This window comes from Oncorhynchus mykiss, chromosome 10 (assembly GCF_013265735.2).
Source record: "Oncorhynchus mykiss isolate Arlee chromosome 10, USDA_OmykA_1.1, whole genome shotgun sequence".
Taxonomy (NCBI): domain Eukaryota; kingdom Metazoa; phylum Chordata; class Actinopteri; order Salmoniformes; family Salmonidae; genus Oncorhynchus; species Oncorhynchus mykiss.
Window position 1 is genome coordinate 36,350,070 of NC_048574.1, and position 27,774 is coordinate 36,377,843.

Genomic DNA, 27,774 nt, shown 5'->3' on the forward strand with positions numbered 1-27,774 from the left:
GTGCGTGCCGCTGGGCGAGTCTCCTCCGCGTCTGTCTCCGTAGTTGCTTTTTTTTCAGAGAAAAGGAGAAGAGAATTAGCTCTGGGAGAAGGGCCGTCGCCATTATTGGGAAGCTGGAAAAAAAACACTTTCACACACGCCATCTCTTGTTAAAATGATAAGGACGTTACCAATTTGTTGCATTAGGGCTGTTTAGAAGAAACATTGTACAGGAAGTGCAGCAAACTGGACCGGTGTCCCGTGCATGATCGATCCAGTATGATGTTGCCACAACAATGGGCATAATAATTCGCCAAACGCAACGTGGTGAAGCAAGGAGAAGACGGCGAAACAAGCTTTTATACGCCTTTCATTTTTAACAAGGAGAGAAAAAGATTTTTTTTTTACCTTTGTAGTTTTATTAGCACAAAAAATACACAGATCAATGGATTAGAAAACCATCGAGATGTAGATTCACAATTAATATGTAAGCAAACAATAATAACCTACTTAGTTCTGTCTGGGAATCAGAAGAGCCACGTTATTTTTGTTTCTTATGTACATGCATATCATGCGGACAGGGCTGCTGCGGCAAGCGCTGGCCTGACGGATGCAGGGAGAATGCGATGGTATGTATTCACTTTCTCCCCATTTTAATCTGAAACACGGATTGAAACCAGTGTTCGAGAGACATTCTCATGATCAATTTACGCACAATTGTAACAATTGTCTGTTACAAATGTATATTTGAGTGAAACTGCTGATTTTTAAAAAGTCCAAGTGGATTCGGAAATACGAGGTAAATGTGTTTTAGTTACGATTCGGCAATTTATTCTGTGGACAAGAGGCCTGGTGTGGCCAGTCCTTTCCATGAACATTCATTCCAAAACCTTTGCTAATCCATTACAATATGCATAAGGAGTTGTAACCCGCTATATTGACGACTTTGAACAATATGACGCAAGTATGTGTTCTTCTGAATTTAGAAAGCCATGTATCTTTACAATCACAGGGTAGGATAATGACTTGCTTGTTTTCACTTCCAAAGAATTTGCTTGTTCCAGCTGGTTGTCTGTCAGGCCTAGCTCAGCTAAACGCAATTGACTTCCTACTGTGCCTTTGCTGAGGAATGTAGACATGGTTTGAATTTTCTATAGGTTTAGAATATGAGATGCCAAATTTGATAAACAATAACGTTTTATTGAATGGCAGTAGCCTACGTTGACACATTTCATTTCAATATTGAAACGGTACACACACCCGTACATGTATATGTTTCTATTTACATGCGTGACTGTATCACAATAATACAGTATGGTTGTTTTCTGGTTGTACTTTGAGCATCCTCTTGCCTAAACATCAGTATGTTACCATGGTTACCCCATGGATATTCAGTCTGAAGGAAGTCTGCCTAAAAAGACAGGAGTCTACAAGCCATAATGTTGAATAAAATGATATTTACTCTTTATCGGTTGTCTGTGCTGTTGGTCCTTTTGACAGTAGGAGATGGGGTATCCACAGGAAAATGTTGTTTACCCTAATTTCTCTCTGAGGTTCTCTCGCTTGTATTTTCAGTCTCCTGACGCATTGAACATTATGCACAATAATCCAAACAATAATCAAACATAGTCGACCAAAGCACGTTTCCTCTCAATCAGCTGGAAGTGTTTGTGGAATTTGCCATATGATTACGTGGGACAACGTTCGGTCTGTGGTTCGGTTAGGCTCAGCCATATTGCTCAAGTGTTTGTAGGGTGCAAAAAACCCATTATACAGACCAGCGTACTGAAGGTTGGGTTGATAACGCTTCCCTGTGGCTATTTTGTCTCAGATTACCTTTGACATGTGGGCAAAATTGTCAGGTAAAGTAAGTTGAAATGAACTTTGTTCAACATTCTGACTTGCAATGGGACTGTTAGGGAATGCTGAGCCTACATGTTAGAGATGAGGTTGTATTTCACTCTCGATTTATAAAAGAGACTATGTCTCATCATACTTTGCTTTTCCTGTTTGCGCATTGGTTCTAGTTATGGAGCATCTCCAGTATGGTCCCATCCTCTGTATAAAATATAGTGCTTGGCAACTTGACAAACAATATTACCCCAACTTACCTGATTCTAAAGGTGTCAGCATGCTTCAGAACCTCTTATTAAGCTGGCGGCTAGCCATTGTCGGCTAGGCGAACCGAACGAGTGTGCTCGCATACACCCTTAAAAGATATTCGCTTGTCTTTGTCTTGTTTGTCCATTTTGAGATGCCATAGCCAGTATACAGTTGTGGCCAAAAGTTTTGAGAATGACACAAATCTACATTTTCACAAAGTCTGCTGCCTCAGCTTGTATGATGACAATTTGCATATACTCCAGAATGTTATGAGGAGTGATCAGATTAATTGTATTTAATTGCAAAGTCCCTCTTTGCCATGCAAATGAACTGAATCCCCCAAAAACATTTCCACTGCACTTCAGCCCTGCCACAAAAGGACCAGCTGACATCATGTCAGTGATTCTCTCGTTAACACAGGTGTGAGTGTTGACGAGGACAATGTTGGAGATCATTCTGTCATGCTGATTGAGTTTGAATAACAGACTGGAAGCTTCAAAAGGAGGGTGGTGCTTGGAATCATTGTTCTTCCTCTGTCAACCATGGTTACCTGCAAGGAAACACGTGCCATCATTGCTTTGCACAAAAAGGGCTTCACAGGCAAGGATATTGCTGCCAGTAAGATTTCGCCTAAATCAACCATTTATCAGATCATCAAGAACTTCAAGGAGAGTGGTTCAATTGTTGTGAAGAAGGTTTCAGGGCGCTCAAGAAAGTCCAGCAAGTGCCAGGACTGTCTCCTAAAGTTGATTCAGCTGTGGGATCGGGGCTCCACTAGTACAGAGCTTGCTCAGGAATTGCAGCAGGCAGGTGTGAGTGCATCTGCACGTACAGTGAGGCGAAGACTTTTGGAGGATGGCCTGGTGTCAAGAAAGGCAGCAAAGAAGCCATTTTTCTCCAGGAAAAACATAAGGGACATACTGATATTCTGCAAAAGTTACAGGGATTGGACTGCTGAGAACTGGGGTAAAGTCATTTTCTCTGATGAATCCCCTTTCCGATTGTTTGGGGTATCTGGAAAAAAGCTTGTCCGGAGAAGACAAGGTGAGCGCTACCATCAGTCCTGTGTCATGTCAACAGTAAAGCATCCTGAGACCATTCATGTGTGGGGTTGCTTCTCAACCAAGAGAGTGGGCTCACTCACAATTTTGCCTAAGAACACAGCCATGAATAAAGAATGGTACCACCACATCATCCGAGAGCAACTTCTCCCAACCATCCAGGAACAGTTTGGTGACGAACAATCCCTTTTCCAGCATGATGGAGCACCTTGCCATGAGGCAAAAGTGATAACTAAGTGGCTTGGGGAACAAAACATAAATATTTTGGGTACATGGCCAGGAAACTCCCCAGACCTTAATCCAATTGAGAATTTGTGGTCAATCCTGAAGAGGTGGGTGGACAAACAAAAACCCACACATTTTGACAAACTCCAAGCATTGATTATGCAAGAATGGGCTGCCATCAGTCAGGATGTGGCCCAGAAGTTAATTGACAGCATGCCAGGGTGGATTGCTGAGGTCTTGAAAAAGAAGGGTGAACACTGCAAATATTGACTCTTTGCATCAACTTTGTGTAATTGTCAATAAATGCCTTTGTCACTTATGAAATGCTTGTAATTATACTTCAGTATTCCATAGTAACATCTGACAAAAAATATCTAAAGACACTGAGGCAGCAGACTTTGTGAAAATTAATATTTGTGTAATTCTCAAAACTTTTGGCCATGACTGTACACTTCCTCAAAATAGTCAGAATTAATCTAAAATAACTCAAGAAACCTGTAATTAATTTACTTTAATTTACTCAGGTCTCTCCAGAGAAGATTTTCAAGTCCGGGCTCTGGTTGGGCCACTCAAGGATGTTCAGAGACTTGTCCCGAAGCCACTCCTGTGTTGTCTTGGCTGTGTGTTTTAGGGTTGATGTTCTGTTGGAAGGTGAACCTTCACCCCTGTCTGAGGTCCTGAGCGCTGCTGCTGAAAAACATCCCCACAGCATGATGCTGCCACCACCATGCTTCACTGTAGTGATGTTGCCAGGTTTCCTCCAGATGTGAAGCTTGGCATTCAGGCCAAAGAGGTCCATCTTTGTTTCATCAGACCAGAGAATCTTGTTTCTCATGGTCTGGGTCTTTAGGAGCCTTTTGGCAAACTCTAAGCAGCCTGTCATGTGCTTTTTTACTGAGGAGTAGCTTCTGTCTGGCCACTCTACCATAAAGGTCTGATTGGTGGAGTGCTGCAGATACGGTTGTCCTTCTGGAAGGTTCTCCCATTTCCACAGAGGAACTCTAGCTCTGTCAGAGTGACCATCGGGTTCTTGGTCACCTCCCTGATCTAGACCCTTCTCCCCTGATTGCTCAGTTTGGCCGGGTGGCCAACTCTAGGAATAGTCTTGGTGGTTCCAAACCTCTTCCATTTAAGAATGATGGCGGCCACCTTTAATGCTGCAGACATTTTTTGGTACCCTTCACCAGATCTGTACCCCCTCACAATCCTGTCTCTGAGCTCTAAGGACAATTCCTTCGACCTCGTGGCTTGGTTTTTGCTCTGGCATGCTGTGTCAACCGTGGGACCTTATGTAGACAGACTTGTGCCTTTCTAAAAAAAATGTCCAATCAATTGAATTTTTTATTAATTACATTTTTTATTTAACTAGGCAAGTCAGTTAAGAACAAATTCTTATTGACTGACTGCCTAGGAACAGTGGGTTAACTGCCTTGTTCAGGGGCAGAACAACAGATTTGTACCTTGTCAGCTCAGGGATTTGATCTAGCAACCTTTCGGTTACTCGCCCAATGCTCTAACCACTAGGCTACTTACCACAGGTGGACTCCAATCAAGTTGTAGAAACATCTCAGGGATGATCAATGGAAACAGGATGCACCTGAGCTCAATTTCGAGTCTCATAGTAAAGGGTATGAATACTTAACTTCTTATGGCTGGGGGCAGTATTGAGTAGCTTGGATGAATAAGGTGCCCGTAGTAAACTGCCTGCTCCTCAGTCCCAGTTGCTATATGCATAATATTAGTATATTTGGATAGAAAACAATCTGAAGTTTCTAAAATTGTTTGAATGATGTCTGTGAGTATAACAGAACTCATATGGCAGGCAAACACCTGAGAGCAAATCCAACCAGGACGTGGGAAATCTGAGGTTGGTTGATTTTCAACTCAGCCCAAATTGAAGATACAGTGGGATATTGGTCATTGTCCACTTCCTAAGGCTTGATGCCATCCATCTTTAGAAACTTGTTTGAGGCTTCTACTATGAAGGGGGGCTGAATGAGAGGGGAATGAGTCAGAGGTCTGCCAGCAGTCATGCGCATTCACATGAGAGGTAGCTCCCGTTCCATTTGCTTTTCTGAAGACAAAGGAATTCTCCGGTTGGAATATTATTAAAGTTTTATGTTAAAAACATCCTAAAGATTGATTCTATACATCGTTTGACATGTTTCTACGGACTGTAACATAACTTTTTGACATTTCGCCTGCAACTAGTGAACGCGCTTCGTGAGTTTTGATTTGTTTACCAAACGCTCTAACAAAAGTAGCTATTTGGACATAAATGATGGACACTATCGAACAAATCAAACATTTATTGTGGAACTGAGATTCCTGGGAGTGCATTCTGATGAAGATCATCAAAGGTAAGTGAATATTTATAATGTTATTTATGACTTCTGTTGACTGCACAATATGGCGACATCTTTTTGGCTTGTTGGTTCTCTGAGCGCCGTACTCAGATTATTGCATGGTTTGCTTAGTGTGTGAGCGTAACGCGCCAATGTATACTGAGATTTTGTTTTATAAATATGAACTTTATCGAACAAAAATGTATTGTGTAACATGACGTCCTATGAGTGTCATCTGATGAAGATCATCAAAGGTTAGTGATTCATTCTTTCTCTATTTCAGATTTTTTGTGACTCCACTCTTTGGCTGGGAAAATGGCTGTTTTTCTGTGATATGGCTCTAACCTAACATAATCGTTTGTGGTACTTTTGCTGTAAAGCCTATTTGAAAGTTTTGAAAGATTACCTTTTAAAATGGTATAAGATGTGTTTGAGGAATTTTAATTAGTAGATTTCTGTTGTTTTGAATTTGGCGCCCTGCACTTTCACTGACTGTTGTCCGTTAACGGGATCTCAGCCCTAAGAAAGTATTTCTGATTTTTTTTTATACATTTGTAAAACAATTTAAAAAAAATAAATAATTAAAACCTGTTTTCACTTTGTTATTATGGGGTATTATATGTATATTGATAAGGATTTTTATTTTATCAATTTTAGAATAAGGCTGTAACGTAACAAAGTGGGAAAAGTCAAGGGGTCTGAATACTTTCCTAATGCACTGTAAATGTTTGTCATTCATCCATGATCAAGTCCATTATTGAGAGCATTTCTACTTAATAGTGACCACTAAAGGTCCCGGTTGGCAAGGAATCCAACACCACTGCCCAGCTCTTTGTCCGAAGTGGTCCTTGGCCACCCTCGAGATGGATGACTTATCTTGCATGGTTATGAGGGACACCGAGACCATCCATCCCTTCAATGGTCTTGGCTAGCAATAGGTAGGATGGGATTCCAATTAGTGTGAAGAGTGCTTCTCCTTTTCCTCCACCACTCCCCTCCCTGCTCACACTACGAAACCTGCCAAGTCATGAGTAGTGTGAAAAAGTGCCAAAGTGAAGATAGCTCTGGGCAGGAGTACAATAGAGCTTTATGGTTAGGGAACCGGTCTACTTACTAGCAGGTTAATGATTCAATCCCAAGCTGTCTATAGGGTATTGTAACCCTGATTTGATTCACTTGACATGACCAACATCAAATCCCATTTTATTGGTCACATGCGCCGAATACAACGGGTGTAGTCTGCACTGTGAAATGCTTACTCACGAGCCAATTCCCAACAATAGAGTTAAAAAAGTAAGAAAAATATTTGCTCAATAAAAAATAAAAATGGTAACAAAATAACGAGGCTATATACAAGGAGTACCAGTACTGAGTCAATGTGCAAGGGTATGAGGTAGTTGAGGTAATTCAGTATATACATGTGGGTAGGGGTAAAAGTGACTAGGCAATCAGGATATATAATAAACAGAGTAGCAGCAGTGTGTGTGGTGTCAATATGCTTGTGTGTGTGTTGGAGTGTCAGTATAGTGTTTTTGGATGGTGAGCGTTTTTATAGTGAGCGTGCATAGACCTTGTTCAAGAGAGTCAGTGCAAAAACATTAAGATATAAATAATACAAGAGGTCAGAGCCAGTGTTGTAGGATTCGATCTTATTCCTGTGTTGGCGCTTTGCCTGTTGGATGGTTCATTGTAGTGCGCAGCGGGATTTCTCATAAGCATCCGGATTAGAGTCCCGCTCCTTGAAAGTGGCAGCTCGAGCCTTTAGCTCAGAGCGAATGTTGCCTGTAATCCATGGTTTCTGGTTGGGATATGGAGACTGTGGGGATGACGTCGTCGATGCACCTATTAATGAAGCCAGTGACCAATGTGGTAAACTCCTCAATGCCTTTGGATAAATCCCGGAACATATTCCAGTCTGTGCTAGTGAAGCATACGCTTCACCGGACTACTTCCGTATTGAGCGTGTCACTGATACTTCCTGTTTGAGTTTTTGCTCGTAAGCAGAAATCCGGAGGATAGAGTTATGATCAGATTTGCCAAATGGAGGGAGAGCTTTGTATGCGTCTCTGTGTGTGGAGGAAAGGTGATCTAGAGTATTTTTTTTCTTCTTCTCTCTAGTTAAACAGGTGACATGCTGGTAGAAAGGAGGTAAAATGGATTTCAGTTTTCCTGCATTCAAATCATTGGCAATTGGATGTGCCGCCTCTGGAAGAGCATTTTCTTGTTTGCTTATGGCCCTATACAGCTTGTTGAGTGTTGTCTTAGTGCCAGCATCAGTTTGTACTGGTAAATAGACAGCTATGGTATGGTAAACAGCTTATCATGAGGTATTCTAACTCAGGCGAGCAGAACCTCGAGACTTCCTTAATATTATAGATTGCTCACCAGCTGTTGTTAACAAAGAGACACACACCACCCTCTGATCTTACCGGGCTCTGCTCTTCTGGCCTGCCGATGCATAGAAAAACCAGCTAGATGTATATTGTCCTTGTTCAGACATGACTCAGAGAAGTCTAGTATATTACAGTCTTAATGTATTTCGCCTCCATCTCATTGAAGTAGAAGGCCTCGTCCAAATCGAAGTTAGTGATGGCTGTTCTAATGTCCAAAAGCTTTTTTCGGTCATAGGAAATGATGGCGGAAACATAATGTACAAAAAAAAAGTTAAGATCAGTGGGAAAAAAATAATAATACACAAAATAGAGCAATGGTGTACTGTAAGAATTGAAGGAATTGTTCTAGCTTCTCTTGGCCAGACTAAGCAAGTTATGTTGCCTTAAAATGTCCGCTTTCCAATGCAACACCATTATTTCCATCACATGTACTGTAGTTGTTGTGATCCTTTTGTGGGCTTGTCAGTAGCCTATATGTGATACACTTGTCATTGAGGTAAATAGTATGGATCCATGGCTGAGCGGTCAGAATGGTGTGACTCCAGTCCCATGTAGAATCCTTTCAGGCGACACCTCTCATACAAGGCAAGGCAAGGAAAGAAAATGAAATCTAGTTTTACTACATACCCCCTCAACATACAGTGCCTACAGGAAGCATGGCACCATCCTGACGGTGAAGCATGGTGGTTGTAGCATCATGCTGTAAGGCTATTTTTCAGGATCGAGGGAAATATGAACCGAGAAAAGTACAGAAAGATCCTTGATGAAAACCTGCTCCAGACCTCAGATTGGGGTGAAGGTTCACCTTCCAACAAGACAACGACTCTGGGCATACAGTTAAGGCAACGCAGGAGTGGCTTCGGGACAAGTCTCTGAATGTCCTTGAGTGGCCCAGCCAGAGCCCCGGACTTGAACCCGATCGAACAGCTCTGGAAAGACCTGAAAATAGCTGTACAGCGACGCTCCCCATTCAACCTGACAGAGTTTAAGAGAATCTACAGAGAAGAATGGGAGAAACTCCCCAAATACAGGTGTGCAAATGTTGTAGCATCCTAACCAAGAAGACCCGATGCTGTAATTGCTGCCAAAGGTGCTTCAGCAAGTAAAGGGTCAGAATACTTATGTAAATGTGATATTTCAGTGTAAAATAACACACATGGAATCATGTAGTAACCAAAACAGTGTTAAACAAATCCAAATATATTTGAGATTCTTCAAAGTAGCCAACCTTTGCCTTGATAACAGCTTTGCACACTGTTGGCATTCTCTCCACCAGCTTCATGAGGTAGTCACCTGGAATGCATTTCAATTCACAGGTGTGCCTTGTTAATTTGTGGACTGTCTTTCCTTCTTAACTTCTCTCAACCACCCATAATGGATCCGGGTTTGAATTCGACAACATACGGTGTTCGTCACAAATAGTCATATTAAACAGTCCTGAAAATACAAGTGTCTCACATGCTTCAAAAGCCTAGAATCTTGCTAATCCAACTGTTTTGTCAGATTTAAAAAAAGATTTACTGTGGAAGAATACGATGTGATTATCTGAGCACAGACCCCCATATCAAACTGCTTGTTCAACCAGCACTTGCGTAACAAAATCAAAGATTGCATTGAAATAAATCGTTTACCTTTGAATATCTTGCTCTGTTTGCAATCCCAAGCCTCGTTGTTACACAATGAATGCTCTTTTGTTCGGTTAAATCATTTTTTATAGCCTAACACAAAACATTTTGTGAACGCTTATCTCGTTGAATTTCGTGTCATTCAATTTTCGACGAAACATTCAACATAAATACACAGACTATACCTGACTTTATCCAGTCATGTTTGGTTTCCTTGCAATCAACTGTTTGTTTGTAACACAACCAAACTTGATGGGTCATTTTGCGGGACGTATTGACCCGAGAAAACCGATTGGAAGACAACAAGTGACGAGCTCATTGTGCACCAATTATATGACCACTGTCTCGTTGATTGACTGTATTTTAACCCAATGACCACTGATCGTCTTGAAATCTAGCTGGGAAGATAGCCAATGAGCTGAGGTAAGCGGCAATATGCAATGGTTGTGTGTTGGAAGACCAACCCATGTCGTAAACTCCAGCGTAAAGAGAGTCATTCACAATTGAAGTTTCATTCCGGAAGGAGCTACGCATTTTACGCACAGCGTTGTTTTGGTAAACGCGCAGATTCAGCTGTTTATATATCAATCAGTATGGTGACTAAGTCAGGGAAAGCTAAATCTAAGTCTAGATATACAGATGTACACACAATTTTAGAAGAAATTGATCGGAAAAGTGAGACCGAGATTGTTGTAGGACGATTCATTTAGCGATTCCCAAGTGGAGGAATATTTTTTGAACGGAGAGGACACAGGTTGTAGCCACTGTGTATAATCTGTAACGTGCCTGCAGAAGAGGAACAATGTCACCGTTTTGAACTGGTAAGTTCTTCTCATGCTAATTGTTAATAATTAATAATATAAAATATTATTTGTGAAATGAAATAGCCTATTTGAGGCTGTTGAGGGGAGGGCAGGCCCACAACAATGGCCAAAGTGAAATGGAGACAGTAGATACAGCTGGTCTGTTGTAATATAATAAAGACATTAGATCTAGCTGGTCTGTCATAATATAATAGACAGTAGATCTAGCTGAAATGTCATAATATAAAGCGACAGTAGGTAGCAGGTCTATAATAATATATTCAACCTTATGTTCCCTGTACTCATATATCACCCACTTTGCCAAAGCTCTACACAATATTGTGCTGCTGAGGTATAATATATATATTTTATTATACATATATATATTTTATTATACATATATATATTTTATTATACATGTATATATTTTACTATATATATATATTTTATTATATATATATATTATATTATATATATTTATTATATATATATATATATTATATATTTATTATATTATATATTTATTATATATATATTATATATATATGATATATATTTATTTATTATACCTCAGCAGCACAATATTGTGTAGAGCTTTGGCAAAGTGGGTGATGTTATATCCTTCCTGTTTGGCCCTGTCCGGGGGTCTCATCGGATGGGGCCACAGTGTCTCCTGGCCCCTCCCGTCTCAGCCTCCAGTATTTATGCTGCAGTAGTTTGTGTCGGGGGGCTAGGGTCAGTCAGTTATATCTGGAGTACTTCTTCTGTCTTATCCGGTGTCCTGTGTGAATTTAAGTATGCTCTTTCTAATTCTCTCTTTCTCTCTCTCGGAGGACCTGAGCCCTAGGACCATGCGTCAGGACTACCTGGCATGATGACTCCTTGCTGTCCCCAGTCCACCTGGCCCTGCTGCTGTTCCAGTTTCAACTGTTCTGCCTGCGGCAATGGAACCCTAAACTGTTCATATTTACTCTAGAGGTGCTGTCCTGTTGCGTCCTCTACAACTACTGTGATTATTATTATTTGACCCTGCTGGTCATCTATGAACGTTTGAAATTCTCGGCCATGTTCTGTTATAATCTCCACCCGGCACAGCCAGAAGAGGACAGGCCGCCCCTCATAGCCTGGTTCCTCTCTAGGTTTCTTCCTAGGTTTTGGCCTTTCTAGGGAGTTTTTCCTTGCCACCATGCTTCTACACCTGCATTGCTTACTGTTTGGGGTTTCAGGCTGGGTTTCTGAGATATTCGCTGATGTACGAAGGGCTATATAAATAAATTTGTTTTGATAGAGGACTGAGGGTCTTCCAAATATTGAAAGTGTGTAAATAGTTACCTACGTTATGTTGTAAATGTATATATTTGGCCACTTGGGTACATTTGGGCTACTTGTGTGGGACACCTGGGTGACTTCATGATAAATGTCATGTAGCACACTCATTTTGGAAGTTATCATTCTGAAACTTTGCACAAGTACTGTTGCCCTCTTATATTTTCCACTGAAATTGTCCCCATCATCCCATCTGAATGTTTGTTTTATCTTGTTCATTTTAAAGATGATGATACAACAATAAAAATAAATAATTTGTTTTTTTCATTGTATTATCTAAACCGGATCTATTGTGTTATATTCTCCTACATTCAATTCACATTTACACAAATTTCAGAGTGTTTTCTTCAAATGCTACCAAGAATATGCATATCCTTGCTTCTGGGCCAGAGCTACAGGTAGTTAGATTTGAGTATGTCTTCAGGTGGAAATTGAAAAAAGTAGGGGGGTAGTAGCTCTAAGAGTTATGCATTTGAGTCCATCAGTTGTGTTTTGACAAGGTAGGGGTGGTATACAGAAGATAGCCCTATTTGGTAAAAGACCAAGTCCATATTATGGCAAGAACAGCTCAAATAAGCAAAGAGTAGCGACAGACCATCATTACTTTAAGACATGAAGGTCAATCAATCCGGAAAATGTCAAGAACTTTGAAAGTTTCTCCAAGTGCAGTCACAAAAACCATCAAGCGCTATGATGAAACTGGCTTTCACGAGGACCGCCACAGGAAAGGAAGACCCAGAGTTACCTGTGCTGTAGAGGATATGTTCATTAGAGTTACCAGCCTTGTAAATTGCAGCCCAAATAAATGCTTCACAGAGTTCAAGTAACAGACACATCTAAACATCAACTGTTCAGAGTATACTGCGTGAATCAGGTCTTCACTACTAAAGGACACCAATAAGAATAAGAGTTGCTTGGGCCAAGAAACACGAGCAATGGACATTAGACCGATGGAAATCTGTCCTTTGGTCTGTAGTCCAAATTTGAGATTTTTGGTTCCAACTGCCATGTCTTTGTGAGAGCGAGAGTAGGTGAACGGATCTCCACATGTGTGGTTCCCTTTTGTTGGGGGGCTACTACATGATTCCATGTGTTTTTCATAGTTTGTCTTCACTATTATTCTACAATGTAGAAAATAGTAAAAATAAAAACTCTTGAATGAGTACGCGTGTCCAAACTTTTGACTGGTACTGTAAATTGTCTTCAAAATATACGTTAAGATGGCTGTCTAGCAATGATCAACAACCAACTTGACAGAGCTCAAAAAGAATGTGCTAATATTGTACAATCCTGTTGTGCAAAGTTCTTAGAGACTTATCCAGAAAGACTCACAGCTGTATTCACTGCCAAATATGAGTGCGGGTGTGAATACGTAAAGTAGTTGTTTCTGTATTTCATATTCAATAAATTTGCACAAATGTATAAAAACTTGTCATTATGGGGTATTGTATGTAGATGAGTTTGGGGGAAAGAACATCTATTTAATACATTTTAAATTCAGTCTAACACAACAATGTGGAATAAGTCAAGGGGTATGAATACTTTTCTGAAGGCACTGTATTTTAAGTCTCACTTTATTTGCAGGGAATATTGAGTTTTTTTCTTTGTGTATCTCATTTGCTGTTCTATTAAAAGGCCAGCCCAGCTTGAGATGAGATTATAAATGAATGTCCCTACTCACTGTTCTCTTATTAAGTTGAAGGGAAATTATTCTTAGTGTTGTCTTCTTTTAACCACTGTTTTTCTTGTGAAGGTGTTTGACTGTTATTTTTTTTGATGAGAGCAGGAATTAGGTTAACTTTCCTCAAACTAGTATTTGTTATTTTTTAACATAAAGGTAAGATTTTGTTTAGCTAATTCTTATTTTTGTGCTCTTTTATTTTGTCTGGCAGGGTCATAGCTACATTAGGAATGACTGAGAGAAGCCTCTGTCTTTGCTACACCCCTGCACTGTTGTTGATAGAACATGTAGCACACTAGAGGAAACGGCAACTAAACATCATCCCCAGTGCCACTTTATGGACACACGTCCAAGTGTACTCTCTGATCGAGTGCCTGATTATGGCAGGATGAGTGTCAGTTGATGATAATGATGGCGAAAAAGCAAGATGTTAAGTCACCCACATACAACCTTATTGTGGTGGGTTTGTCAGGAACTGAGAAAGAGAAGGGCCAGTGTGGAGTGGGTAAGTCCTGTCTGTGCAACCGCTTTGTGCGCCCCAGCGCCGATGACTTCTATCTGGACCACACGTCAGTGCTGAGCACCAGTGACTTTGGGGGTAGAGTGGTTAACAATGACCATTTCCTGTTCTGGGGGGAGGTGGGGCGGGTGGTGGAGGAGGGGCCGGAGTGCAGGATGCATGTGGTGGAGCAGACAGAGTTCATTGATGACCAGACGTTCCAGCCACACCGCAGCACTGCCATGCAGCCCTACATCAAGAGGGCGGCCTCCACCAAGCTGGCCTCTGCAGAGAAGCTGATGTACTTCTGCACGGACCAGCTGGGGCTGGAGCAGGACTTTGAGCAGAAGCAGATGCCCGAGGGCAAGATACAGGCTGACGGGTTCGTGCTCTGTATGGACGTCAGTAGGGGGATGAACCGCAACTTTGACGACCAGTTGAAGTTTGTCACAAACCTTTACGGTCATCTGAGCAAAACAAAGAAGCCCATTGTGCTGGTCTTAACCAAGTGTGATGAGGGGGTTGAACGCTACATCAAAGATTCTCACACCTTTGCCATCACTAAAAAGAGTCTTCCAGTAGTGGAGACATCTGCACGCTCTAACATCAATGTTGACCTAGCCTTCCTTACTTTGGTGCAACTCATTGATAAGAGCAGGGGCAAGCCCAAGATCATTCCTTACTTTGAGGCCCTCAAGCTTCAGAGTCAGCAGATAGCCTTGGCTAAAGACCGATACGAATGGTTAGTCAACCGCATAGTGAAGAACCACAACGAGACCTGGCTTAACACCAGCAGACGCATGCACACCTCTTCAGAGTTCAATGAATACGTCTTTCTGGAGGGTACAGCAAAATGCAAGAAGCTCTTCCAGCAGCTTGTGTACCGTCTGAAACAGGAGCACATTGAGAGACGTCGGAAAATCTATCTGAGCACTCTTCCTCTAGCACTTAGCTCCCTGGTGCCTGACCTGGATGAGATCGACCAGCTGAGCTGGTCTGGGGTTCAGAAGGTCCTGGAGTCCAAGCAGCACTTTGCCCACTGGTTTGTAGTTCTGGAGGACTCTCCATGGGAGGACACGTCTCACATAGACAACATGGAGGATGAGCGTATCCCCTCAGACCTGCTGGAAACGTTACCAGCCGAGGACATTTTCGACGCCCACCTGGAGCACCTGAGGAATGAGTGCAAGCGGGCTGAGATGAGGCAGGAGTTCAAGCACAAGTTGGCCTGTTCTCCCTTTGTCACGCCTGGCAAGCCCTGGGAAGAGGCCCGCAGCTTCATCATGAATGAAGACTTCTACCAATGGTTGGAGGAATCAGAGTACCTGGACCTCTACAACCGCCACCAGAAAGAGATCATCGGCCACGCTAAAGAGGACTTCCAGGAGCTTCTGCTGGAGTATTCCGAGCTCTTCTATGAGCTGGAGGTGGACGCAAAGCCCAGCAAGGAGAAGATGGGGGCCATCCAGGAGGTTTTAGGGGAGGAGCAGCGGTTCAAAGCCCTGCAGAAGCTTCCAGCTGAGAGAGATGCTCTGGTATTGAAGCATATTCACTTTGTCTACCACCCCACCAAGGAGACCTGTCCCAGCAGCCCACAGTGTGGAGACTTCAGGATAGAGCAGCTCCTGGCCTCACGCTTCCCAACATGCTACCCATTCTTCAACGTGAAGTCTTATTTTGGGGATATTAAAGCGGACCGCATCAACCTTGTGATATTGGGCAAAGACGGACTGGCTAGGGAGTTTGCCAATGAGATCAGAGCTCTCTGTACCAATGACGACCGGTATGTGTTGGATGGGAAGATGTATGAGCTCACCCTGCGACCTATCGAGGGCAATGTACGACTTCCTGTTAACTCCTTCCACACTCCCACCTTCACACCCCATGGGTGCCTGTGTCTGTACAACTCAAAAGAGTCCCTAACCTACGTCGTAGAAAGCATTGAAAGGTTGCGGGAGTCAACAATCGGTAGAAGGGACAGCCATATAGCTCAGCTTTTAACATCTCTGCTCTTGGTTACTAAAAGGGGTGTAGGGACCTATGCAGATATTGGGGGAGAAACTGCATTAGGTCTGATAACACAGGGACAACAGGTAGCAAGGAGATTGCAGTGTAGCTTCCTCGACCCAGCTTCACCTGGTGTGGGCTATGGGCACAATGTGAATGAGAGTCAGATCAACCAAGTATTGAGAGGTCTTCTGGACTCTAGAAGGAGCTCATCTTTCAGTAGCTGCTCCCCACCTCTGCCCCCTCAAACTCCAGGTCCCAGAGACTCTCCTCACCAGCCCAGCCCAGAGGCAGACATCCGCATCGTCATGTGCTTGATGTGTGGAGACAACTATGATGTGGAACAGCTCCTCTCTCCCTTCCTACTGCCTCAGCACTGCAGGCCAACATCCAACAGTGGCACCTCGGTGATACTGGAGCAGACAGTGGGACCTCACAAACAGGTGATTGAGCTCTCTCTCCTTTCCTACCACGCCTCCTTCTCCCTGAGGAAGAGCAGATTAGTGCATGGCTACATCGCTGTGTACTCAGCCCGCCGCAAGGCCTCTCTGGAGACCCTGTGTGCCTTCCTATGTGAGGTCCAGGACATCATTCCTGTTCAGCTGCTGGCTGTGGGGGAGAGCCAGGTGGAGCTCACAGAAAGTGAGTCTGCCAGAGAGCAGCTGGTCCAGGGAGAGGAGCTGGCCCAAGAGATAGAGGGCAGGTTCAACAGTGTAGTGTGTGGGTCAGGAGGGGTGGTGGGTGGCCTGCACAGGATGGAGATGTTTCATCCCTTCCTGATGGAGGTGGTGGAGAAACGCAACATCGTGGAGGCCACTCACATGTATGATAACGTGGCTGAGGCCTGCATTAACGAGACTGCCTACTCCCCTCGCTGTAGCTCACCCAGCACTGGCACTATGTTCCTAGACTCTGACATGGATGACGTGGAGCCCTCCCCACCTTACTACGACGGCACACTCACCTCCCATGGTGGGAGCCTCAACCTGCCTGACCTGGACTCCAGCGATGTCTCTGTCATCTCTGACATCAGCTCCTTTGAGAGCAAGCTCAATAGCAAAGCCCCGCCCCAGGTGAGACCCAAGCCCTCTGTGACCTTTGACTTCCGGAAGGTGGGCAGAAACCCCTACAACACAGACACCATGGGTCACCGTCGCTCCCTGCCCTCCGCTGTGACATGGGTGCCAGGTGGGGACGGAGGTTACGACCCCTCGGACTATGCAGAGCCCATGGATGCTGTGTCCAAGCCCCGGCCCAGCAACGAGGAGATCATCTACTCTGTGCCCCATGACAGCACGCAGGGCAAGATTATTACCATCCGCAATGCCAATCGGATGCACGCCAACGGGAACGGCTCAGACAGTGAGGCGGACAGCAGCTCCCTGGAGCGCCGCAGGAAGTTCTCGGCGGCGGGGGTAAAGCCACGGCTCTACCGCGACCGCTCTAAACGCCTGGGCAAGTTCAGCAGCTTCCGCACCAGCTTCATTGGCAGCGAAGATGAGATGGGGGCTCTGCCAAAAACCAAGGAGGATGATTTCGGAACCCTGAAAGGAGACATCATCAATGAGGAGGGAGAGGACCCCAAGAAGAGGAACATTCTGAAGAGCCTGCGGCGAACTGCCAAGGTATGTGTTGCTTCAGTTAGTAGTCTCCCCTTAACTGCTAATGCGTAAACACTATTCTTTTCAGGCTTGAAAGCCTATTCTCTTTCAATTGTAGGTAATTGGCCAGCTTTGATACGATAAACGTGGTTAAGTAATGACAACATGGTTAATATGATTTTCCATGTCTCTTTACTTTTAAAAACTTTTTTTGGTGGGTAATTGCTTGATTGTTTTACTCAACTGTTCCTCCATGCTAATATGCTATTAATAGAAAGTAAGTTATTCATGTGAAATTCCAAAGTGTGTTGGAATTTTAAGAAGAAAGCAGCCTCTTTTTCAGAGTTACTGAGACACTTGAAATGACAGCTGTTGATTCTGATGCTGAATACATAAAGGCAAATCTTGCAGCTGACAAGCTGAATAAACATAGTGTTGACATAATGTACAAAAATCTAATGTAGACGTCTGTGGTCATTAACAATGTCAACATTCCTGTGTTTCTCTGCAGAAAACCAGACCAAAGCCTCGGTCCTCTATTCCCAAGCCCCTGGAGAGCAGCTACTTCGGGGTGCCCCTGGTCAACGTGGTGTCCCCAGACAGACCTATCCCACTCTTCATTGACAAGTGTGTTCGCTTTATTGAGACTACAGGTGGGTCACTATTTTCTTTCTCCTCTTCTCCCCTGTGTTTGTTCATGTGTATATTTGTCTGATTCATTATGTTATTTGACTTGGATGCTGTGCAAAACATACAAAGAATATTATTCATTGATAATACGTTTATTCTGAGGTAAATCTGTGTTGCTGAAGGATTAAACTGTGTAATGTCTTATTGTTGCACTGTGATTGTTTTTCCTTACAATACTCACATTATGTGGTTGTGTAATTTCAATATGATATACTTTAAGTCGTTCTGGGTGAGGGTGTTAGTTTTTCTTGGCTTATTAAATGTAAATAGAAGAAAAATAACTACACTACAGCAAATGTAGCCAATGATCAACTGCTGTACTGCAGCAGTGTCCTGTACTGTGCTGCAGCAGTGTCCTGTACTGTGCTGCAGCAGTCTCCTGTACTGTGCTGCAGCAGTGTCCTGTACTGTGCTGCCGCAGTGTCCTGTACTGTGCTGCAGCAGTGTCCTGTACTGTGCTGCAGCAGTGTTCTGTACTGTACAGCAGCAGTGTCCTGTACTGTGCTGCAGCAGTGTCCTGTACTGTGCTGCAGCAGTGTCCTGTACTGTGCTGCAGCAGTGTCCTGTACTGTACTGCAGCAGTGTCCTGTACTGTGCTGCAGCAGTGTCCTGTACTGTACTGCAGCAGTGTCCTGTACTGTGCTGCAGCAGTCTCCTGTACTGTGCTGCAGCAGTGTCCTGTACTGTGCTGCCGCAGTGTCCTGTACTGTGCTGCAGCAGTGTCCTGTACTGTGCTGCAGCAGTGTTCTGTACTGTACAGCAGCAGTGTCCTGTACTGTGCTGCAGCAGTCTCCTGTACTGCACTGCAGCAGTGTCCTGTACTGTGCTGCAGCAGTGTCCTGTGCTACAGCAGTGTCCTGTACTGTGCTACAGCAGTGTCCTGTTCTGTGCTACAGCAGTGTCCTGTACTGTGCTGCAGCAGTGTCCTGTACTGTGCTGCAGCAGTGTCCTGTACTGTGCTGCAGCAGTGTCCTGTACTGTGCTGCAGCAGTGTCCTGTACTGTACTGCAGCAGTGTCCTGTACTGTGCTGCAGCAGTGTCCTGTACTGTGCTGCAGCAGTGTCCTGTACTGTGCTGCAGCAGTGTCCTGTACTGTACTGCAGAAGTATCCTGTACTGTACTGCATAAGTGTCCTCATTGACTTTACTGGAAATGGTTGGTGACATAATGCAGATGGTGGTTTCCATCTCTGTCTCTCTGCAGGTCTCAACACAGAGGGGCTCTACAGGGTGAGCGGGAACAAGTGTGAGATGGAGAGTATGCAGAGGCAGTTTGACCAGGGTGAGTTGCTGTACCCAGTCATGTCTGTCTGGTCTAAAACAATGTACCAGACCCACAGAGGGATCGACTGTACTTGCCACACTGTCTGTCCCCAGTACCTGGACTAACCCTGATTAGTTATGTGGCTAATCAATATATAGACACATGAGCTGCAGAGGAAATGATGACGTAAACTAAATATATTTAGAACAGTGACAAAATGACGACCTCTGACACACTATCCCTATTATTTTCTCTTTCCCCTATCTCCTTCTCCTCCCTCTATCTATTTTTCTCTCCCTTCTCCTCACCTCCCTCTTCTTCTCTCTCTCTCCTCTTTATTTTCTTCTTCTACATCTCACTTTCCTTTACGTCTCTTCTTCCCTCTTTATCTCCCTCTCTACCTCTCTCCCCCTCTAGACCATGGGCTGGACCTGGTGGAGAAGGACTTTGCCATCAACACGGTGGCTGGGGCTCTGAAGGCCTTTTTCTCTGAGCTGCCAGAGCCCCTGGTGCCCTGCATCCTGCAGGTGGAGCTGCTTGAGGCCTTCAGTAAGACACGGAGCTGGCTGGGGTTAAGGAGTGGTTTTGGGTTTCTGGAGGGTTCAGTAAGACACAGAGCTGGTTGGGGTTAAGGAGTGGTTTTGGGGTTCTGGAGGGTTCAGTAAGACATGGAGGTAGCTGGGGTTAGGGATGAGGTACTGGGGTTCTGAAGGGTTCAGAAAGACATGGAGCTGGTTGGGGTTAAGGATGCGGCTACTGGGGTTCTGGGTGGGGGTACAGGGGTTCTGGGGGATTCAGAAAGACATGGAGCTGGCTGGGGTTAGGGATGGGGGTACTGGGGTTCTGGAGGGTTCAGAAAGACATGGAGCATGGTGAGATTCTTGTGCTTGTGAAAGTATCAGGTTATTACAGGCTAAGGGTTTGGGGAGGACCTCTCATAGAGGGGTGGGATGAGGATATACAGTTGAAGTTTACATACACCTTAGCCAAATACATTTAAACTCAGTTTTATACAATTCCTGACATTTAATCCTAGTAAGAATTCCCTGTCTTAGGTCAGTTAGGATCACCACTTTATTTTAAGAATGTGAAATGTCAGAATAATAGTAGAGAGTGATTTTATTTCAGCTTTTATTTCTTTCATCACATTCCCAGTGGGTCAGAAGTTTACATACACTCAATTAGTATTTGGTAGCATTGCCTTTAAATGGTTTAACTTGGGTCAAGTGTTTCGGGTAGCCTTCCACAAGCTTCCCACAATAAGCTGGGTGAATTATGGCCCATTCCTCCTGACAGAGCTGGTGTAACTGAGTCAGGTTTGTAGGCCTCCTTGCTCACACACGCTTTTTCAGTTCTGCCCACAAATGTTCTATAGGATTGAGGTCAGGGCTTTGTGATGGCCACTCCCAATACCTTGTTGCCCTTAGCCATTTTGCCACAACTTTGGAAGTGTGCTTGGGTTCATTGTCAATTTGGAAGACCCATTTGCGACCAAGCTTTTTCTTCCTGACTGATGTCTTGAGATGTTGCTTCAATATATCCACATAATTTTCCTGCCTCATGATGCCATCTATTTTGTGAAGTGCACCAGCCCCTCCTGCAGCAAAGCTACCCCACAACATGATGCTGCCACCCCTGTGCTTCATGATTGGGTTGGTGTTCTTCGGCTTGCAAGCCTCTCCCTTTTTCCTCCAAACATAACGATGGTCATTATGACCAAACAGTTATATTTTTTGTTCAGACCAGAGGACATTTCTCCCAAAAGTACGATCTTTGTCCCCATGTGCAGTTACAAACCGAAGTCTGGCTTTTTTATGGCGGGTTTGGAGCAGTGGCTTCTTCCTTGCTGAGCGGCCTTTCAGGTTATGTCGCTATAGGACTCGTTTTACTGTGGATATAGATACTTTTGTACCTGTTTCCTCCAGCATCTTCACAAGGTCCTTTGCTGTTGTTCTGGAATTGATTTGCTCTTTTCGCACCACAGTATGTTCATCTCTAGGAGACAGAATGTGTCTCCTTCCTGAGCGGTATGACGGCTGTGTGGTCCCATGGTGTTTATACTTGCATACTATTGTTTGTACAGATGAACGTGGTACCTTCAGGCGTTTGGAAATTGCTCCCAAGGATGAACCAGACTTGTGGAGGTCTGCAATTTTTTCTGAGGTCTTGGCTGATTTCTTTTGATTTTCCCATGATGTCAAGCAAAGAGGCACAGAGTTTGAAGGTAGGCCTTGAAATACATCCACGGGTACACCTCCAATTAATGTCAATTAGCCTATCAGAAGCTTCTAAAGCCATGACATCATTTTATGTAATTTTCCAAGCTGTTTAAAGGCACAGTCAACTTAGTGTATGTAAACTTCTGGCCCACTGAAATTGTGATACAGTGAAATAATCTGTCTGTAAACAATTGTTGGAAAGATTACTTGTGTCATGCACAAAGTAGATGTCCTAACCGATGTGCCAAAACTATAGTTTGTTAACAGGACATTTGTGGAGTGGTTGAAAAACGAGTTTTAATGACTCCAACCCAAGTGTATGTAAACTTCCGACTTCAACTCTCTGTATACTAATATGTATGTAGGTATGTACACTACATGACCAAAAGTATGTGGACACCTGCTTGTTGAACATCTGCTTGTTGACAATCATGGGCAATAATACGGAGTTGGTCCCTCTTTGCTGCTGCAACAGCCTCCACTCTTCTGGGAAGGCTTTCCACTAGATGTTGGAACATTGCTGTGGGGACATGCTTCCATTCAGCCACAAGAGCATTAGTGAGGTCGGGCACTGATGTTGGGCGATTAGGCCTGGCTCTGATGTTGGGCGATTAGGCCTGGCTCACAGTCTGCGTTCCAATTCATCCCAAAGGTGTTTGATGGGGTTGATATCAGGGCTCTGTGCAAACCAGTCAAGTTGTTCCACACCGATCTCGACAAACCAGAATGTCATTATATTTCCCTTCAGTAGAACTAAGGGGCTTATCCTGAACCATGATAAACAGCCCCAGACCATTATTCTTCCAAAGTGTACAGTTGGCACTATATCCTGGCATTCGCCAAACCCAGATTAGTCGGTCGGACTGTCAGATGGCGAAGCATGATTCATCACTCCAGAGAACGCGTTTCTACTGCTCCGGAGTATAATGGCGTCGAGCTTTACACCACTCCAGCCGACACTTGGCATTCGGTTTGTAACTGCACATGGGGACAAAGATCGTACTTTCATGATGTTGCTTCCAGGGTCAGTTTGGAACTCCGTAGTGAGTGTTGCAACCGAGGACAGATTATTTTTACATGCTAGGCGCTTCAGCACTCTGCGGTCCCGTTCTGTGAGCGTGTGTGGCCTACCATTTCGCGGCTAAACAGTTGCTGCTCCTAGACATTTCCACTTCACAATAGCAGCACTTACAGTTGACCGGGGCAGCTCTAGCAGGGCAGAAATGTGACGAAATGACTTGTTGGAAATGACGTATGACGGTGCTAAGTCACTGAGCTCTTCAGTAAGGCTATTCTACTGCCAAACATTTGTCTATGGAGACTGCCTGGCTGTGTGGCTGAAATAGCAGAATCCAATCATTTGAAGGGGTGGCCACATACTCTTGTGTGTGTGTATATATAGCGTGTGTATGTAGTGCTGCATATGGAGTAACAGATGGAGTAACAGTGTTGATAACATATGAGTCATAGCATTGACCCCTTCCCTCCCTCCTGTGTGTGTGTGTGTGTGTGTGTGCGCGCAGAGATCAACGACAGGGAACAGAGGCTGTACACCATGAAGGATGTACTGAGGAGGTTCCCCAGAGAGAACTATGACGTCTTCAGATTTGTCATGAGCCACTTACACAAGTGAGTGCAGATCAGACTGGCTAACTGTTCCATTCTATGACCTTGGCCCTGACTGCATTGTGACTGAAACCATTAGCATTTTTTGTAACATGTATCATCAAGTAGCTCTTACACCTGTGTAATAATGTTATTACACTAGTAGCTGTTGTCATGCTGTTGTTGATGGAGGTGTATTGTGTTGTCTCTGCCAGGGTGAGCCAGCTGAGCAGACAGAACCTGATGACCAGTGAGAATCTGTCCATCTGTTTCTGGCCCACTCTGATGCGGCCAGACTTCACCACCATGGACGCCCTGACGGCCACGCGGACCTACCAGACAATCATTGAGACCTTCATCCACCAGTGTGCTTTCTTCTTCTACAACCAGCCCCTCCTGGACTCCCCCACTGGCCTGGCTGGCCTCCGTGCCTCCCCCACCACCACCCTCACCGGGGGCTCTGCCTATTCCTGCTACCACTCCTCCCCTCCCTCCACCGCCACGCACTTCAGCCCCCTGCAGCAGTCACCCCCCACCACCCCCCAGTCTCCCCTGCAGTCCCTCCTGACACCCCTCCACCAACACCCCCACCATACCCCCACCGAGCAAGAGACACTGTGAGAGACACTGAGAAGGGAACAGATGCTGCACCCCTGATCTGATGCTGCTGCACCCCTGATCTGATGCTGCTGCACCCCTGATCTGATGATGCTGGACCTTAGTCACTTACACACTTACACACACACACACACACACACACACACACACCAAAACATACATACTGATAGTACATTGTTCGGTCGTCGATAATAACATGTTAACAGAGAGAGGAGACGAGGAGTGTTTGACAAATAAACTTGCCACTTGTGAACAGTGTCCTGCTGCCCCGCCCCTGTCACCTGTGTGCCAATGCAGATCACCATGCTGACCTGTCCCTGTCACCTGTGTGCCAATGCAGATCACCATGCTGACCCGTCCCTGTCACCTGTGTGCCAATGCAGATCACCATGCTGACCCTTCCCTGTCACCTGTGTGCCAATGCAGATCACCATGCTGACCCGTCCCTGTCACCTGTGTGCCAATGCAGATCACCATGCTGACCCGTCCCTGTCACCTGTGTGCCAATGCAGATCACCATGCTGACCCGTCCACTCCACCCCCTATAGCCCCTGATAACCTGACTCTACCTACGACTCACTCACAGGGGGGCTGGGGGCAGAACAGAGTGGGTGTCATTGTTACAGTAAGCATCTCTCTGCCAACCAACCGTTCTTACCCTAACAATACACTATGATTTAAAAAAAGTCCAAGCCTCCATGTCAAGCTGGAAGATATGATTTGTGCCCATCACCATGTTTTTATTTGTGAATAATAGTTTTTAAATGTTCTGATTGTTAATGAAAGTAGCCACTGGATGTATGGACTGTGCCTCTCTCAGGGCTGTAGTTGGTAACGTACACACAGCCGTGAGGGGAGCCTCCCTGTCTGCCTGTAGGGCCCCTGCTAGGGGGTTGGGGTGTGGACATCCAGGGATGCACTTTAATGGTCAGAATGTTGTAGGGGTTTTGTTTTTAAAAGGGGTTTGTTAGGTCAGAATGTTTTAGTGTGTTGAGTTCACAGCTCAAGGAACCATACCCATTGCCTCTCTGAAGGGTCCTTTGCAGATCAAAACGTTGTTTACATCCAAACCCTTGTTTTTGTATCCTCATACTTATCTGAAGCACTTTTAAATTGTAGTGTTAAGTTCCATGAAATGCAACCTTGATCAATTGACTAGTTTGTTTTAATGTCCGGGTGGGCGTGGCAGTAGTAAAGAGACTCGTTAATACGATCCTGTTATTATATGTGTTCCTTTAGAGGATTCAGGGCTCACTTTATAACCCCATGGAAAACCCAACCATTAATATTGGTTTCATATTCCTTTTAGCCATGTTCTAAATAGTTCTGAGCATGCAGGTTTGAATAGCCTGGAGTTTCCCCTCTTTTTAGGACTGCTGTTGCTTTACTGATGTTTTGACTAAGGAAGCCACCTGGTTTGAGTGGTAGTGTTTAGGAAAGTGAGTTTGAGCCAGGGTCAGTTAATCAGACCTTTTAGGATCCAGGAGAGGAATGCTCTTGGTTGAGATGTCAGATCCACTCCATAAGTTAGGGGTTGATGATTCAATTGGCCACATTGAAGATTGATTATGGGAATGATTGACAGTAACATCAGACAGTAGCATGACAAGGGTGAGGTTAGTCATACTGGGGGTGGCAGGTAGCCTCGAGCTGACAAGGTAAAAATCTGTCGTTCTGCCCATGAACAAGGCAGTTAACCCACTGTTCCTAGGCTGTCATTAAAAATAAGAATTTGTTCTTAAATAAATGAAGGTAAAAAATATCAAAATACCAGGCCAGGCCTCTACACGTACTGTGTCTGTTCCACTGTGCTATCTGGTGGCCATGGAAACCACTGCCCTATTGCAAAATGATAGGTTGCTGGATATGTTGCTGTGGGTATCTAGCCAATTGAGCTCTTTGTACTCATCTAATATTAAGGACCTTAAACTGAGGCACAGTGTGCATACAGAAAACACTGCCACTGCAATTAACTACAGTACAGTAATAACAGTATAGTATATCCTATAGAGATGGAGCACGTGTGTCTGGACTCATGCTCAGGAATGTCAACAAAGCAAGAGTAACTACTGTAGCTCCAGTTGACTATGGGGTTGGTGTTTAACTGTCCTCTCTCTTGTAGAAAACAAACATGCAGTCAATGTAAAGTAGTTGAATGAATACTCCTACTATATTCTGGATTCTTCTATCAGATGAATGTTGCCCCATGAGAGGAGTGCCACTGGCATCTTCTGGGGATGATGGAGGATTGGCCAGGAGGCATGGCTGCACTCGATGTCAGCCATCTTGGATGTTGCTCATGCTGCCAGTTCAGAACAGATCAGTCAAAGCTATTGGTTGTAATGAGGGTCAACTAATGAATACTTGGGATCACTCTCTGGTACTTATCTTTGGGGTTTTCCTGCTGTGGGAGGCAGTTATCTCTGATTGATGGACTAACGCTGCAGTGACTCCTCACCCAGTCCAGGGCAGTGCAGTACAGTATTACCAGACGCACAAAAGATCAGATGGGAGATGGATAGGAAAACAAACTGTCCCAGTAGAATGTGTCTTTGGCTCAGAGGACCTACATGGCTGCATCACTTCATTTTCTACACAACTCTGACAGATCTGCTGGGAAATGGGAGAGAAAAACAAGAGATTCTACTATAGTGAAATGGTTGTTTATTTGTATGTTAGGGGGTCTAACACTTTGCCCTTTAGTCAATGGTAGAAAACATTTTTTGTGTGTATTTCAATGATTGAAAGTCAATTTTTACAATTTTGTGAATGGTTTAAGGCCACTTCAGTTTAGTGCATGATTTAAGAACACACCAAGGGAGAAGGTTCAACCATTTTCATTATTTTAAAACATGAAATTAGTGTGAGAACAATGAAAGTGAAATACAGTAGCTTAAAACAAGTGAAAGATGAAGAACTGTGCATCTACAGCAAACCATGGAATTTGTCTGACTGATAATGGTGTAATGAAGATGAAGGCCTTATGTGATCTGTATCATAGTTAATAAATTAAATATCGTAAAATTGTCCAGACCTCCTGTGATTCTCTGTGTGCATGTGTGAGTGAACACACCACTTCCCTAATCATGGAGCAAAATGCACAGGAAGATCTCACTGCGTGCTTGTTCTATTGCCTATTTAGCTGTCATTCTGTGACAGGAGATTTATTTGTGATATTAAAACAAAGTATATTTGTACACACTGCATACGTGAACGTTATTTCACTATAAGGTATTGCTTCTCAATCTCAAACCCATATTTCTAACCTGTAGGGATGGTTATTTCAGAGAGAGCGAGAACCCCATTGAGGTAAAGAGGTGAAACTCTGCTCGAGTGCCTAATGTGTGGGTTAAATAATTGGGGACCATTGAAGGTGCCATTGAAACACATCAATAATTCACTGTCGACATCTACAGCTTGTCAAGCGTGACTGCTCTGGGTAACTACTACTCTGTCTCATCAGGTTTCACGGTTTACTATCTGAATCATCTGATGCCACCTGGTGGCTTTATAACCATAGTGCCGCACCACCATCATACTTAAAAATATATATATATATATATATATATTTAACCTGGCTATGATGTCACTGAATCATACTGAGGTGGAGTGCTCACATATTCACTCAATCTCTCCCTATCCCAGTCTGTTGTCCCCACAGTTTCAAGACGTCCACCACTGACCCTGTACCCAAGAAAGCAAAGGTAACTGAACTAAATGACTATCGCTCC

General features: G+C 44.1%; 1 protein-coding gene across 2 annotated transcripts; it reads left to right on the forward strand.

The window, feature by feature from the left end:
- LOC110533776 (rho GTPase-activating protein 35) lies at positions 1–27,070 on the forward strand. 2 transcript variants are annotated; one of them, XM_036990183.1, is made up of 7 exons: positions 1–466; positions 13,753–17,672; positions 18,160–18,301; positions 19,542–19,619; positions 20,019–20,150; positions 23,344–23,449; positions 23,641–27,070. In XM_036990183.1, the coding sequence occupies exons 2-7, from the start codon at positions 13,944–13,946 to the stop codon at positions 24,044–24,046; spliced, it is 4,593 nt and encodes a 1,530-aa protein (XP_036846078.1). In that variant the 5' UTR covers positions 1–466; positions 13,753–13,943; the 3' UTR covers positions 24,047–27,070. The 2 variants fall into 2 exon arrangements, with proteins under 2 accessions (XP_036846078.1, XP_021473962.1); XM_021618287.2 differs by having other exon boundaries at positions 2–608.
- Positions 27,071–27,774: the final 704 nt, after the last annotated feature.